This window comes from Labeo rohita, chromosome 15, assembly GCF_022985175.1.
Source record: "Labeo rohita strain BAU-BD-2019 chromosome 15, IGBB_LRoh.1.0, whole genome shotgun sequence".
NCBI lineage: Eukaryota > Metazoa > Chordata > Actinopteri > Cypriniformes > Cyprinidae > Labeo > Labeo rohita.
Window position 1 is genome coordinate 30,120,385 of NC_066883.1, and position 17,177 is coordinate 30,137,561.

The following is a 17,177-nucleotide window of genomic DNA, read 5'->3' on the forward strand; positions in this document are numbered from 1 at the left end:
TAATAATTTAGTATATTCTTAGAATATATATATATATATATATATATATAGACAGATGATATAAATATAGATTATTCCAATAATAAATAATAAGAATAATTTAAAAAAATAACTAAAATATAAAAATATAAATTAATTAGTAAATATAATTAATTAATAATACATATTTAATTTATATATAGAGATAGATATATAGACAGATATATTTTATTTTAATAATAAAAAAGAACAATATTCAAAATATTTAAAAAAATTAATTAATAAATAATTATATAATAATAATATAATAAACTTTATTACTTTAATATATATATAAATATATGTATATATAAATTAAATGTGTATTATTATTTATTATTAATTATATATATATAATTTATAGTAATCATTTAGTATATTATTTCAATAATTTTTAATAAACTATATATATATATATATATATACATACATATATATATATATATATATGCCACATGCCCCTTTTAATCTTAAGTATTTAGTATTATTTCAATAAGAAATAAGAAAAATAGTAAAAATAAATAGTAAAATATGATTATTATATATAAATTAAATATGTATTATTATTCATTATTAATTATATTTACTAATTACTTACATATATTTACACTTATAGTAATAAATTAGTATATTATTTCAATATTTTTTATTTAATAAACATGTATATGCCACATGCCCCTTTTAATCTTAGGTATTTAGTATTATATTATTTCAATAATAAATAAGAAAAATATAAAAAAATATTAAAATATGATTATTACATTAACCTCAGGACTTTTTTTAAACAATTGTGGGAATAAATATAGAATATTAATTAATAATAATGTAATAGATTACATTAATAGATTACTTTGCATAATTTTATAGAATATATATATTTTTTACATATAGTATATACATACTTTGATGACCTTATTATTTCAATAATAATATTAATATTATAAAAAATGTATTATATTAACTACTGTTAAAAAGAAAGAAAGAAAGAAAGAAAGAAAGACAAGGAAAAGGGGAAATTTTGTTTAAACAGTGGGCAAGTTTAGAATTTTTTTTAACTTAATTTATTGTCTCATTAGCGCATTCAGCATATCACCCCAAAATAATTTTAATGTTATTAATTTGGGGATCCACTTATAATATTCAGCATCTTGGTCAAATACTATTGATTTGTAGCACAAATCAGACTCATAAAAATGTATTCAAGCTGTGGCTAATACTGGACCTTCAACGGCTCAACAGCAGGCCCTTATTTATCAACATTTGTCATTTAATATACATCGCATACTATACAGCAGCCTGGCAGTTGTGCTCTCAAACATTTGATTAGGATTGTTCAGACAGTGGGTTTGGCATGGTGATGTCCGGCAGCAGATGACAGCTCGTAATGATGTCGATCTTCTCAGACACTGACTTCAGGTCCTCCAGTATGAGTCTAATGCTGTGGGACGCGTTGATGATGCCAGTCTGAGAGTTGTTGAGATGAGCCGTGGCCTGTCTTACATCCTTGGCAGCGTTCTGATACACCTGTTTCAGGCTTTGACTGACGTCCGCGCACAACCGCGCATTGCTCTCCTGCAGTTTCTGCTGGAGTAACGTGTTAAACCTACCTGAGTCAGGTCTGGACACAGGCGACGATAGCTCCTCCTGTCCAGACGCAGTCGCAGGTGTGTTTCTGATCACGATGAGAGGAGGAAGGTCTTTGCGGAGCATCTGTTGATGGCTTTCAGAGGCTAGTCTGCGAGCTCGCTCCTCCTCATCCTCGCTGTCCGTCTCGGATGCCTCTCCTGCCACCTTCATCCCTGATGATGATGATGATGATGATGGATGGACAGGAGGAGCAGAGGTGATGTACATTTCATCTTCCGAGTCAGTTTCAGAAGCTTCTCCCTGAACCACGATCTGGAATTTGTTGCTTGCCATGATAGCACACCTGGAAAATACATTTAAATGAGCTGTTTACTTAAGAAGCCTTACAAAAAGTACTTTACCATGGTATAGTGATGACGTCAGACGGTAACACCATCGTTTTTTGATGTGTTCCATTACAATAAATGATACTATTTTCATCACATTTACACAAGTACGTCAAGAAATAACATAATAGTACCTTAAATGTGCACGAAAGCTATTTATTAGTGAACACACGACGTATTTACGTTTTGTTGTAACATTTTATGCCACAATATCCTTTGGCGCGTCTATTTTGATAATAACTTCGCAAAGTATATGCTTTAATAAAGCATTTAAAGTCAAATGTGTGCGGTTTTGCTAACCTGCTGGTGTTTTTATCCACAACCAAGTGTCATAGGATTTGTCACGAGAAAACGTTTAAAACAGGAAGCATTAGAAATACGTAATTCAAAATAAAAGACGTGTGCAGAAGCATGCCCGAATGCAAAATAAAAGTCCTAACGAATTCGTGCGGATAAAATAAAGCATAACAAAATAAATAATAGAATATTCTAAAAAGTATTATAACCTCCGCCACTCCAAAATCAGAAGATTGCAAAGTATTAATAAAACGTGAAGACAAGTAAAAGTTTGTCAAAGCAGTGAATCTTACACACATTAATTAGTGAAAAAACAATGGACAGCATTAAATAAATAAATTCTGGTTATCCGGTGAATAACAGTAGGGGAGAGCGGGGACCACATTCAGCACGCAACACTTTGATGGAGCTGAGAAATATCACGTGATTTTGTCATTGTTTCCCACGGATAGGTCCGGAAAGCAGTTTTCGAAAACAGTAAGTAAATTATGGAAGTGGTAATTTTTTTTTTCAGATTAGTTGTGTTGTGTTTCTTGTTTCATGTGTCACAGTAATGATCAGTCTACATGTTATTTAGTGCTGTAATACATCCTGAAGTTTGGCTTTTCAGAGTTTTTCAGTATAAAAGTAAATCGGATTTAAATGTCCGAAGTTCCTGTCGGGACGAAAGTAACACTTATTACTTTTGTCCCCCTACAGTGACAACATATGTTTCTTTTGTCCAGCAGCATGCTAATTTGGTGACTTTCTGTGTCTTGCATCATTTATTAAAACATTTATCATACATGTTTATGTTGTATTATACCAAAAGAATATGCCTAGAGTGAGGGTCAGAAAGAAAGACTGATTCACATGTTCATGAGTGGGCGTTTCTGGACATAAGCCTATCTGTCAGGAATAATAGTCTCAGTTGCTACATCACATTTACCTTAGTCATCATTAGGTTTTAGCCATACCTTAGCTTTTCCACCTCCACCTATGAATTTGCAGTGTTATCAGATGTTTTATGCACATTTTGAGTTTATGAATAGGCCTATTGTTAAATTATGCTGAGAATTTATATTATGCTAATTTAATTTAATTTTCATATTATTCATTCTGTTATAAAAATAAGTTAAATAAATAAATAATTTAAACAATTCAAGTTTGTACACACAATTTTTTGCAAAGATTAAGGACAAAATATGTTTGCAGTTACATATTAACAATGTCACAATCATGTATATTTAATAAAAACAAGAGTAACACAAAAATCTAGCTTGTATTGTTGTGTTACTTTTGACCCACCTCTGTGTTACTTTCGTCCCAACCAACAGGGTAAAATAGCAATGTTCAAACTGAAATTATACTGAAGTCTTTCTACATTTTTACAAAATACCACCTGGTATTAATAGACCACACTTCTGAGTTATAGGCCGTAGCAAAAATATATCTCTGTCTAGTCTACAACTTTATCTTTTTAAATGATGTTTTTCTGAAAAATAGTACTTTTGTCCCCACTCTCCCTTATTGCTCAGAATGAAGGTGTGATCACAATAATCTAAGCAGAACTTTGCTCGCTGGTTGCTTATTTACAGCACATGCAGACACACTCTCGCCCTCAGAGTGAGTGGTTTTTATCTCAAGGGAACAGTATTTTGATATGAAAACAGATCTCACACACCTGCAGAAGGTAAATAGTGTGTAGTACATTTATTGTATTATCCAACCTACTGAATCAGCTATGAAGATGGAGACTCTGAAGCGGTGGATGAGGGACTGGAAGTATCCCACCTCTCTGTTATGTATCTACGGGTTCTGCAGCACAGTAAAGCCTTTAGAACCATTTCTCATTCCGTTCCTAACTGGACCTGACAAGAACCTAACCATGGAGCAGGTATGGTGAACTTTTAAAACGTTTAATTATTAACATAATGTTTTTGGATTCAGAATCGAACTGCATGACTTCATAGAAACCAAATGCCATATAATTTGAGGAGATCTTAAAGGGATAGTGCACGCATCATTTACTCATGCTTATGTTGTTCCAAACCTGTCGAACTTTCCTTGGCATAACATTTAACTCAAAAATTAAAATTATGTCATGTAATTCTGTCATTTTCTAAATCTGCATGAATTTTTTTCTTCTGTTATTGTTATGCCAAGGAAAGTAAAAGATGTGGAACATCTTTTATGTTCCACAGAAGAAAAAAATTCATGCAGATTTAGAAAATGACAGAATTACATGACATAATTTTAATTTTTGAGTGCACTATCCATTTAATTGTACTAAATTTATTCCAGCGAAAGCATAACCTTTTATAACTGTCAATTATTGTGATTCTAAATTCGATTTGTGAAATATAAAATGTCAATACTGTTTAAAATATGCTGTGAATAGAAATGTTTAAAAATCTGTATTTGACAAATTGACTAGTAAAATCACTGTGCAATTATCTTAAATTTTTCTAATTATTTTGTATTTGATATATTGTGTAGACTATTTTCTAGTTCTTAAATACTTATAGGCTACATGCAGTTTTTTGCATAAATCAATGACTGTCATTCTGATTTGTGTAATAAAAAAGACATAAAATAAGTTAAAAAATAATTACGCAAAAAAAAAAAAAAAAAAAAAAAAAATCAAAAACAAAGCATTGTCTACACTGGACGCGACAAAGCGACCGTTGCAAATCATTTGAACTTTGTGTGAGCACGTCATAAATAGAACGCGGCAGCAGTTGACCATGGCTGCGTTCGAAAGCTCTAAAATGCAGCATTCCAAGACAGGAAAGCATCAAAGAACGTCCGAATACAAATTCTGCTTCACTTCCTGTCTCCGGAGGTACTTTCTTTTGATCGAATATTGAAGGCAGCATAGATGTATCCTTCGCTGCCTTCGATTTCTCACAAACTGTGCGTGAGCGTCATATAGGCTATATAAATAAAGATATTCTGGTGAAATTAAACTTGTTACATTATATAATAGATGGGATATTGACCATGATGTACTTTATGAGTAGTAATAGTGGCTGCGTCCCAAAGCATAGTCAGCTGACTTGCTGCCACTTGCGAAGGCAACTCTAGAAACAGTTTCGGACAGACTTCAGAGGCAGAGTAACGTAGAGTCGTTGCTAGGTTACCTAACGGTTAAGTTGTACATTTTGTAGAAAAACGATCTAAAACAGTTATGTATAAATGATTTAATAATACATAAAGACCTCAGTGTCATTGTCACTGAAGGTCTGTGCGTCAGAAAAGACGGCAGATAATGGCATTTTTTGCTTAAGAAATAAAAGCACTGATGCAAGTACTATTGCAGAACAGGTCATTATTATTAGTGGCTGTTTCGTTATTATTGGTAGTATATTGTAAATATTATTTTTATTTACTAATTTGATCCCTTTTAACATTTTTTATAAAATACTATACATTTTATAAAATGGTCTTTATGTATTATTAAATCGTTTCTCAATACCAAGTACGCAAAGTTCGGACTTGCGTCTTTGGTAGTTCGGACTTCGCAATTTGACTCAGGAGTACGAGTTCCCGCTCGCCTTTACTGTATGTATTTACAAGATGAAATATGATATCAACCACCTCTGTCTCAAATTTTCAAATAGGCGCTGTCTTTATAAATAAACCACAGATTTGAGTTTTAAACAACTACATTCTCGCCTGAAATACCGAAAAACATTTCATGACACAATAACGGTAACATTTTTAAAAAATGATGCAGGTTTTCTCCTCCGCCATTAACGCTCGCTGATTGGTGCGAAATGCATTCTGGGATATATGGCTGCCTCAAGTTCGCACAAGTCTCCTCTTGATGCATCCTTGATAAAAGGGGGGGAGCAAGAACACATCCTGGGATTTGAACTGTACTTGGCTAGGTGTGAACTTTAAGTTGGAACAGTACTTGACGTTTCACAAGTCCACAAGAACACAAGTACAGACAAGAACACATATTGAGAAATGGCAAGTCAGCCGACTAGGCTTTCAGACGCAGAGTGTTTTTTAGAAGTTCCGCATAATGATAAGCCAGCTCATAAATTTCCGGTGTAGCTCATTTTATATGTGCCATATATAAGTGGAGACTATTGCGACTGCTCCCCTGCCTCATTCTTATCAGAAACTGAGAAAAATTATAATTGCATCATCGTAAATAATGATAGCGGGATGAACATTCAGTTTCAGATTTTTTAACAACATACAATTTAAATGCAGAGTCTGGTAATCCCAGGAGAGTACCTAGACATGTAGTTGTACATTTACATGCTGACAGCTAAACGCTGTCACAACTGTTTAATCTAACGTTAGCAAGCTAGATGCTTCTCATCAACGACATCTTAATAATATTCGTAGTATTTGCAGTAAAATTCACTTCAAAGATTCACTTTTCATTCATAAACACGACATGAAAAAATGAAAAAACGACTTTTTAAGATGAAAATGACATGAAATTACCCTTAACCAGATGACAGCAGAGGATCACTCATTGGCTGCACCTGCCATTTCAACTACCTAGTTTTTTCAAATCTTGCTTTTCGATTTATTATAAAATTACTAATATAACAAATTTAAAAGTACTTTTACCGCACTGAAGTATATAGTATAGAAAGTGCAGAAAGTCATTAAAATAAATAAATAATTAAGTTCAAACACAAACAGCCTATAAGGGTGAATTATTTAAATACTTATATATAGTTCACTACAAATGAAATAAGTTAAATATGAATGCTATAAGAATTAAATAATGCATTCAATATAACTCAATATGAATTTGAAATATTTTAGATTTAATTTATTAACTATCTTGTAAGTTTTATCATGAACTGTAAAAGCTATTAAATAGCCTATGTTCAACCAACACAAACTTGTTACTGCTGTAGTTTTGTTACTCTGAATTTAGTCTCAATCATTTAATGCACAGCTCTGTTTTTGACACCGGCTTGTCAGATGTTTGGTTCGGTTATTACTGTCAATCATAGCAATGACCCGCGGCCAGTGTTGGGGAGTAGCTAGTTACATGTAACGGAATTACGTAATTTAATTACAAAATAAATGTAATTGTAATTAGTTACAGTTACTGAGAAAAAATATGTAATGAAATTACAGTTACTTTTGAAAAATGCCAGTGATTACAAAGGGGATTACATCAGATTTTTTTCACACACCCACCCCCACTTACAGATTTAATTGACTTCTTTTAAATTGCATTGACTGCTCTAAACTGAGACACCAATGTTTCAGGAGTTTAGGACACAGAACAGGACACATGCTTATTCGATAACTGTTTTATTTCCTATTTGGGTTTATGCATAAACTTTATTTTTTAAGATAGTTTTTTCCAAGGCATTGTTAGATGCTAGTGTTTTCTGTCATAAATATGCAAACACTTGATTTCAAACCCAGTATCATAGCTATTTCTTGTTATGATCTTATTTATATTATGATCTTGTTATGACATATAGCACAACTGCGCTCACGGTGAGCCGAGTTCGATTCCCGTCTCGAGATCCTTTGCCGATCCCGCTCCCCTCTCTCCTCCCAGCTCTTTCCTGTCATGTCTCTACTGTTTTATCACAATAAAAGGCATAAAAAGCCCAAAAATATAAGTAAAAAAAAAAAATCAGTGCTATATGCTTGATAATTTTTCTTGGCAGAAGCTTTGTGTTTTGTTAGCTAATAAAATATTAAAGCTTAATTCAATATTATGTGTACAATTTCTTAATTCTGTCATCCTGGTATCGTGGACTTGCTCTATTGTTTCATACAAACGCAGCTGCTGCCATTTTTTTTTTTTTTTGTACATTGTAATGGATTATAAGATAACTAACAAACTAGTACTACTACTTAGTTATTTTTGTGGTGAAATGTTGTGTAAGAAAACTGGTATGACTGCACTGTATCCCTAAAATGTCTAGTTTGAACTTGCCGTTTGCTAGCAACTGATTTCTTCATGGAAGCTTTGCGTTCAAATATTTCAACTCAGATCAGTGTTTCGTGTCTAATAATTTTGACACAAAACATCTAATAATCTATCAAGCAGCTGTGTAATAAGAGGGATAATGTACATTCAGCAGTTGTTATCGCAAAATAAAGACGTACATCCCTTACTTATTATAATCTTCAATTCAAGTGATAAAGGATTTTGAAAGTCTGACAGTAATCAGTGTTGAACGCTACTGTAAGGCTGACTCTGCCTGGTTTGAATGTTTCAAAATGATTAACAGTTGAAAAAATTAGAAATTTAGAAAAGTAATCAAAAAGTAATTAAAAGTAATAAGTTACATTACTTTAATAAAGTAATTGAAAAGTTACACTACTTATTACATTTCCAAAGTAACCTTCCCAACACTGCCCGCTGCATATTTAGCGGATTTACTCACACCGTGCCACGTCCAGTGTAGACAGCATCACTGATTATAATGGGTTCTACTGTATTTTGTCTCGCCGTGCCTTGCCGCTCGCGTCCGGCGTAGACACGGTGTTATCGGTGGATAATATTTTAAGTCATGATAGGCTACATGAAGTTTTTTGTGCATTATTCAAGTGCTCTTTTTGTCCCACACGAGAGGGCGCAGCCATTTGTAAATTTTATGGGTCTGGCTTCCGGTCTCATCCGCGCCCAGCTATTTACAAAACAGCTTGCTTTGCTGCTTGATATTGCAAATGTGTGTGTTTTACCATATTATTTTAATGTATTATCTTTAGTATGAACCCACTGGTTTGTAATGCAAACAGTTTACCATTTACTGCACGTTTTTATTCCTCTCGTTATTTCCCTATAACGGTCAATGAACCAGAAGTCTCATCCATAGCCTTACTTCCGCGTTAAAGAAAAAGGTGGATAGTTACTGATTTAGATTTGCACAATAAATCTAGTTTGTTGTTGGTGATAAATACCTCTTTTTTCCCCCTCAAGGTAACCAGTCAGATATTTCCGGTGTGGACGTATTCGTATCTGACAGTGCTGGTTCCTGTCTTCCTCCTTACTGATTGGCTGCGTTATAAACCCATCGTGGTCTTCCAGTGTGTAGCCCTGTTTATCACCACGGCGATGTTGCTGTGGTGTAATGGCGTACCAGAAATGCAGGCCGTGCAGTTTACATATGGAGTGGTGACGTCATGCGACGTTGCTTACTTCACCTATCTATATAGTATTGTGGATTTGAAGCACTACCTGAAAGCCACCTCATATTGCCGGACCGCCCAACTGTTGGGCTACCTCACTGGTTCAGTGTTGGGCCAGATCCTAGTATCTTTGGAACTGATGTCCTATAACCACATTCTAGTGTTTACACTGGTTCTCACCGGTATTGCTTTGAGCACTTCTGTTCTTCTCCCAATGCCCAAAACAAGTATGTTCTTTCACAAAAAGAGGAGTGCTAGTGATGGTGAAGGACATGCTGGCACAGAGGAGGATGTTCAGAGTAATGGCCAAAAAGATGGCGCAGAGTTGGATGGATCCAAACCGCAGCAGCAAATGCAGGAAGATTCCAGTGATTGTGATAATAGTAGCTCAAAGACAGGTAGGAATAATGAGTCAAATCTGCCATATTAGTTAAATATTTTTAAAAAGTTGCATTTCCAGCTCTATCGTCCCAAAGTCAATTTTTTTTTTGACTGGGTTTCTGGTTAAATGCCTGAAATAAAATCTGTGGTTAACACAAGATATTTTTAGGTTGTATTCTACGCCATAAAATACATCAGCAATGCCCTACTTGTGTGATTTAAAAAAAGTTGCTAAACAGGACTGCAGAGGTTGTCAGTGGATGAAAGAGGAAAATGCATCTACCCATTCTATGTTTACACCCTCTCTAAGACTTTAAAACATAAAACCCACAGGAAATCCAAAAGTACATTCATAGCTAAAATGCTAATTCTCTTCCATGTTTGAAGCTGCAATGAAATGGAAGTAGTGAGGGATCATTTCTGGTTGTTGATTAATTTGAATGTGAGCTTACAATCGATTATGAGAAAAGTTTAGGGTTTAAGTGTTCTAAATAATGGAAAAAATCTCATTTTACTGAAATATCAAGATATTTTGATTAAAAATTACAAGGTCAAGTTGTAAAAAAAAAAACTGTAATATTTGATAGCTCTGTAAATATTGAACTAACTAAACCAACAAATGTTGTCATAAATTACACTACAAAATTTTGGGAGAGTTACATTTTGCTCAGAAAGCCTGCATTTATTTGATCCAAAGTACAGCAAAAACAGTAAAATTATGAAATATTTTTACTATTTCAAATAACTGCTTTCTATCTGAATATATTTAACTTGTAATTTATTTCAAAGTTGAATTTTTAACATTAATCCAGTCACATGATCCTTCAGAAATCATTGTAATATTCTGATTTGCTGCTCAAAACAGCTGAGTAGAATTTTTTTAAGTTTCTTTGATGAATAGAAAGTTCAGAAGAAAATCTTTTGTAACATTATAAACATCTTTATCGTCACTTTTGATCAATTTAAAGCATCCATGCTAAATAAAAGTATTAATTTCTATAATTTCTTTCTCCCCCCAATAAATAAAAAAAAATAATCACACTGACTCCAAGCTTTTCAGTGGTGCAGGGGTGGCGAACTTTGGTCCTGGAGAGCCGCAGCCCTGCAGAGTTCAGCTCCAACCCTAATTTAAACTCACCTACCTGTTGCTTTCTAGTAACCCTTCAGACCTTGATTATCTTGTTCAGGTGCGTTCGATTAGGGCTGAAGCAAAAGCATGCAGGGCTGCGGCTCTCCAGGACCGACGTTCGCCACCCCTTAGGGGTATAATGTTAGAAAATCTTTTTATTTCAGAGAAATGCTGATCTTTGGATCTTTATATTCATCAAAGAATCCTGAAAGAACTGTTTTAAATGTTGATAATTTTTTAATTTTTATTTTTTCTTGCAATTACGAAGAGTCAAATCTGCCACATTAGTTAAATCCTTTTTTTAAAAAAGTAGCATTTTTGCATTTCCAGCTCTATCGCACAAGATATTTTTAGGTTTTATTCTACGCCATAAAATACATCAGCAAAGTTTTTTTTATTTTAGATAAATGCTGATCTTTGGATCTTTCTTATTTACCAAAGAATTTTGAAATAATGTACTCAGCTGTTTTAAATACTGATAATATGATCATAAATACTGATAATAGTAAACAAATGTTTCATGACCAGCAAATCAGCATATTAGAATGATTTCTGAAGGATCATGTGACACTGAAGACTGGAGTAATGATGCTGAAAATTTAGCTTTGATCACAGAAATAAATTGCATTTTAAAATATATTCAAATAGAAAGCAGTTACTTTCAATAGTAAAAATATTTCAGAATTGTACTGCTTTTGCTCCACTTGGGATCAAATAAATGCAGGCTTGGTGAGCAGAACAGACTTCTTTAAAACATTAAAAATCTTTGGTAGTGTAAATAAAATATTAACCAGCTCAGTCTAGAAGATCTAAATGTAATGCAATTTTGTTGGCATCATAATATCCCAGGTGGCTGCGGTGATGTACTGCTCCGGCTGTGGAGGGATTTCCTGCAGTGTTTCTCCTCACGTACGCTGCTTATCTGGTCAGCGTGGTGGGCGCTGGCTACCTGCGGCTACAACCAGACAGTGAACTACGTCCAGTCTCTGTGGGAGCACGTGGAGCCGTCTAGTAACTTCACGGTCTACAATGGAGGAGTGGAGGCCCTCTCAAACCTGTTTGGTAAGTAAAAAGGACACTTAGCCCGGGATCCACCTTACTCTTCAGTGTGGAAGCAAGCCAACAATATTGTTTCTCTGTGCCGTTATAGTTATAACTGTGTGGACTGTAATTTTAAAATGTATATCTGTTATTTCTATCGTCCTTAGTGTGAACGGGCCTTTAGTATTTTACTGTGTTTCTGACTGACCCGCAGGGGCCGCGGCGGCGTACGGGATCGGTTTTTCCTCTGCAGACTGGTCTCGCTGGGGTGAGGTGACTCTGGGCACGCTCTCAGCCCTGGAGGGCGGCGCTCTCTTCGCAATGGTCTTCAGCGCCAACATCTGGGTCTGCTACTGTGGCTACATCATCTTCAAGAGCCTGTACATGCTGCTCATCACCATCGCCATGTAAGTGCTGTTCAAAGTACGCACTCGGATGATGTTTGTGCTTATTTGTAATTAAGTTAAATGTTATCATGAACTGAATTTGCTGAATATAATCTATAGCTTGCTGCAAACGAATAGCCTAACTATGTGATAAATGTTTAGGAAAGTGCGAAAGTTATCTTATCTGACCACTTGCTGTTTCACCTTAATTGGTGCATTGGGAAAGATTTTAATGCTGACAGACAAATTCTAGGCAGGTCTGTTTGTTTAAAGTGAAAGATGACAAAGCAAAACGTGACAAAGTTTATATACAGTAGATTCAATTCACCTTTTTGTTTCGTTAAGAGTGGGCACAGCCATTTGGAAATTTTATGGGTGTGGCTTCTGGTCTTATCCGCGTCCAGCTAATTTTAGCTGTACAAAACGGCTCGTTTTGCTGCTTGATATTGCAAATTTGTGTTTTATCATATTATTAAGTTGGCTTGAGAAAGTCAGCGTACTGAAATCCTATTTAAACTTCTTCTTGCTCTGAGACTACATTTTAAACTGTATCTTCTCCTTTTAAAGCTACAACCGCCAAACTCAGGTCAGACCTTCAGACTAGTCTGACTCGGGTTGCTGTATCTTTTCTAACTGGTCGGACTTATGGTTTTTATTAACCAGACTATCAAAACCACCAAAAATCCCATAGGCTTTCATTGAGGGGGTGAAAACTTTTATACAATGAGACTTATGGAGCATTTAAGCTGTTTATTGCTATAGCAAAGCTTAACAAATTCCTGCTGAAAAAAACTGCTAAAACCAGCCTGGCTGGTCTTACCTGGTTTAAGCTGGAAGTAGCTGGTTTGAGCTGGAGACCAGCTCAAACCAGCTACTTCCAGCTTAAACCAGGTAAGACCAGCCAACCAGCCTAGGCTGGTTTTAGCTGTTTGATAAACTAGTAGCATGCTAATCATGCTAACAACATTCTAATATGCTACTTATGCCAGAAACATGCTAGCAACATGGTAGTGACTTGTTAATCATGCTAACAACATGCTAATTGTGCTAGAAACATGTTAACAACATGTTAGTAATGTGTTAATCATGCTAGAATCATGCTAGTAACTTGCCAATCATGATAACATGCTAATAGCATGCATATCATATTAGAAACATGCTAGCAACATTGTTAACCATGTTAGTACATGCTAATAACATCCATGCTAGCAACATGTTAATCATGCAGAATCATGCTATAAACATGCTAGCAATATGTAATTAACTTGCTAATCATGCTAACAACATGCTAATCATGCTAGAAACATGTTAACATGTTAGTAACTTGTTAATCATGATAACAACATGCTAATAACATGTGTACCGTATTAGAAACATGCTAGCAACATGTTAGTAACTTGTTAAACATGCTAACAACATGCTAGTAACTTGTTTCATGCTAGTACCTGCTAATAACGTTAACCATGCTAGTAATATGTTAATCATGCAAAATCATGCTAGTATCTTGCTAATCATGATGTTAATAACATGCTAATCGTGCTAGAAACATGCTAGCAATATGTTATTAACTTGCTAATCATGCTAACATGCTAGTAACGTGTTAATCATGTTACAAACGTTAACATTCTAATCATGCTAGCAACATGCTAGTAACTTGTTAATTATGCTAGTACATGCTAATAACATTGTCAGTAACTTGATAACCATGCTAGTAACTTGCCAGTAATGCTAACAACATGCTAATAACAGGATAACTATGCTAGAAACATGCTAGTAACTTGTTAATCATGTTAGTACATGCTAGTACCATGCTAATCATGAAAGTAACTTAATTGCTAATCAGGCTAACAACATGCGAATAACTTGTTAATCATGTTAATACATGCTAGTAACACGCTAATCATGTTAGAAACATGCTAGTAACTTGCTAATGAAATGCTAATTCATGTTAAATCGAACTAGCGACATTAATTCCCATTAAATCATGCTGACAACATGCCATTTCATGTGAAATCATGGTTTAGAAACATGTTGCCACTCTGTCCCAAACTTTAACGATTAAACTCAAACTTTATGCTTTTCAGTTATTTCAAACTTTCAGACAAGGCTTTATCAAGCCAACTTCAAAGTTCATCTGCGAACTTTACTCATCTAGTTTTAATGGATTATCCTAATTATGAACACTGGTTTGTCGTGCAAATGGTTTTCTCGTTTACTGCGTGTTGTTTGTTCTCATTATTTCCCAGTAGCAGCTAATGAAGCTTACTTTTGCGTTGAAGAATAAAGTGGATATTTTTTATTAATTACAGTAACTTGTCTAGGCCAATGAATGCATGAGTACATCCATGCCCTTGTTTCATAGGTACCAGATAGCAGCTGGGTTGAACATGGAGCGCTACGCCCTTGTGTTCGGAGCCAACACCTTCTGTGCGCTGGTCCTCCAAACAATCATCACCTCAGTCGTGGTGGACAGCAGTGGGCTCGGGCTGGATATTGTCACACAGGTGAGGTTACCTGACACTCTCCATATTATTTTCTGTGGTCATATTCAGCATGACAGATGCTAAATTTGTATTGGATCCAGAACATGTATTTAGACTGTTCTTGTGTTACTCATCTTCTAGTTTACCATCTACGGGACGTATTTTTCTATTATCGCACTCATTTTCTTCTTGAGTGGTTTGCATACCACAATGTGCCGAAAACCTGAGAAGGAAACACAGAGAGAGAATCCAGAAGAAACGTTTAAGGTGGAAGATGATGCTCAAATCATCATTGGAACAAAGTTCTGAACACAAGGAACAGTTTAAGCACACTTGATTTAGGTAAAATTCATTTTAATATATATTGTATATGTATTTATTTATATATATATATACACACATTAACTTAGATTTCTGTAACATAAGTGGTCTTGAGTCAGAGTCTCATGAGTGCAGGAGGAGTTCAAAAAGAGTCTTGTAAGTTTTAACTCCTCATAACGGAAAAAAAGTTTTTGCCTCAGTCTCAGAAACTCCAAAAGCACAAAAAGGCGACACTATGATGTCAAAAAGGGATTCCACATTCTTGCTTAATGTTATTCACAGCATGGCGGACGTCAACGCCGTATATGCAGCATGGTTGTACGTGTGTATGTGTGTTAAAGATACAAATACTGATATGCACAAAGACCTAAAATTTAGCAATTTCTATGAAAGAATTATATACAGAATTGCAGCATTAGCATGAACAGGAGATTTGCAATAACTTAGTAATCCACCACGTCTTGCAGATGATTTCCAGGTTAGGCCATTTCACAGAGAACGGGTATAAAAAAAAAAAAAAAAACAACTCCTTTTTTTCCAGACAACCCTGCAACATGTTTTGTTTTCTGTGGCTATGGATGTTGCCATAGAGAGAATCATGTATATATTCCTTTGCTGCTTTTTTCAGTCTTTGCTCTTGAAATTCAATAAAAAAATTTCTTTAAGAAATTGATGTTTTTTTTTTAAAGCTACTTGAGAAACAAAACAGTGCAAGAGGTGCGAACAAGTCGCAGGTCGCCCACCGGTGGAGCGGAGGACGAAGGCGCGCTATAAGAAGGGGTTTGTGGAGGAACCTCCTGCAGGAAACTGTGCTGCTGGTGCCCCCGCCTGAAAGAGAAAAGAAAAAAGATAAATGTGATGACAAGCAGTACAAAACAAAAAATACAAATAATTTCTTTTTAAATTATATACAATTATATTTTATTATTTTTATAATGGAATATAATGTAGTAATGTAGTCTCAAAAAACATAATATATTAATTACAATTTGTAATTGTTAATTATAAATTAATGATCAATTTTAACTTCAAGATAAAAATTTTAACTGTAAAATACATGAATAAAAATAAGACAATTTAATTTTCAATTTTATAATTATAAATTAATAACAGATTTAAATTATTTCATGAAAAATAAAATAGGGACTTGCATTAACATTTGGAATATAATGTAGACTTTCTAAAAAATATATAATATATTAATTATAATATATAATATAAAATTATAAATTAATAACAGATTTAATTTAAAGTATTTTGTGAAAAATAAATATAAGAGACTTCCATTACCTTTGGAATATAATGTAGACATTATACAAATATAATATACTAATTACAATTCATAATTGTTAATTATAAATTAATAATACATTTGAACTTTCAGAGAAAACTTTAACTTTTGAAAAATACATGAATAAAAATAAATGACTCAAAATTAACATTTGTAATACAATGAAGTTTATAAAAGACATAATATAATATATTAATTAGAATTAATAATAATTAGAAATTAATTACAGATTTGTAATTAAATTATTTTGTAAAACAAAATAAGAATATAATCTTAAATGTAATTTATATATATATATATATATATATATATATATATATATATATATACACACACACATATACACACATACATATATACATATATACATATATATATATATATATATATATATATATATATATATATATATATATATATATATATATATAAAAAATTACATAGAAATCAAATAAACATCTCAAGTCTCAAATAAATATTTGGAATAACATGTAGAATTTACAAAATATGTAATTATAATTATAATAGAATAGAATAAATTAATTTGGAAAAAAGGTATCGAAATCATTAACACACCAGGAAGGGATTGTTGGTTACTCCAGGTGCCACCATGTTCTGTCCAAACGGAGCGACTTTACCCTGACCGAATGCAGCAAAACCTCCTGAGAACACAAAAAATGAAAAGCGATGATGTAAAACAATCTTTTTCGCTTAAGTACAACTGAAACATTCTAATGCTGC

General features: G+C 33.7%; 3 protein-coding genes across 6 annotated transcripts in view; 1 reads left to right on the forward strand and 2 right to left on the reverse strand.

Annotated features, from left to right (window-relative positions):
• Positions 1 to 1,017: 1,017 nt before the first annotated feature.
• bloc1s3 (biogenesis of lysosomal organelles complex-1, subunit 3) lies at positions 1,018 to 2,420 on the reverse strand. 2 transcript variants are annotated; one of them, XM_051129041.1, is made up of 2 exons: positions 2,126 to 2,268; positions 1,018 to 1,948 (listed from the first exon to the last, which is right to left on the reverse strand). In XM_051129041.1, the coding sequence occupies exon 2, from the start codon at positions 1,936 to 1,938 to the stop codon at positions 1,342 to 1,344; it is 597 nt and encodes a 198-aa protein (XP_050984998.1). In that variant the 5' UTR covers positions 1,939 to 1,948; positions 2,126 to 2,268; the 3' UTR covers positions 1,018 to 1,341. The 2 variants fall into 2 exon arrangements, with proteins under 2 accessions (XP_050984998.1, XP_050984997.1); XM_051129040.1 differs by lacking the exon at positions 2,126 to 2,268 and adding an exon at positions 2,292 to 2,420 and having other exon boundaries at positions 1,023 to 1,948.
• Positions 2,421 to 2,463: 43 nt separating this feature from the next.
• Positions 2,464 to 15,149, forward strand: slc19a3a (solute carrier family 19 member 3a). Of its 3 annotated transcripts, XM_051129036.1 has the most exons (7): positions 2,464 to 2,765; positions 4,010 to 4,164; positions 9,196 to 9,802; positions 11,764 to 11,976; positions 12,170 to 12,362; positions 14,704 to 14,845; positions 14,966 to 15,149. In XM_051129036.1, the coding sequence occupies exons 2-7, from the start codon at positions 4,012 to 4,014 to the stop codon at positions 15,131 to 15,133; spliced, it is 1,476 nt and encodes a 491-aa protein (XP_050984993.1). In that variant the 5' UTR covers positions 2,464 to 2,765; positions 4,010 to 4,011; the 3' UTR covers positions 15,134 to 15,149. The 3 variants fall into 3 exon arrangements, with proteins under 3 accessions (XP_050984993.1, XP_050984994.1, XP_050984996.1); XM_051129037.1 differs by lacking the exon at positions 2,464 to 2,765 and having other exon boundaries at positions 3,826 to 4,164; XM_051129039.1 differs by lacking the exons at positions 2,464 to 2,765; positions 4,010 to 4,164 and adding an exon at positions 4,977 to 5,112.
• Positions 15,150 to 15,157: 8 nt separating this feature from the next.
• The window catches only part of agfg1a (ArfGAP with FG repeats 1a), a 30,776-nt gene continuing 28,756 nt past the window's right edge, over positions 15,158 to 17,177 (reverse strand). The window contains 2 exon segments of the mRNA XM_051129035.1: positions 15,158 to 15,973; positions 17,013 to 17,098. Coding sequence (XP_050984992.1) covers positions 15,914 to 15,973; positions 17,013 to 17,098 — 146 coding nt within the window. The 3' untranslated portion in view covers positions 15,158 to 15,913.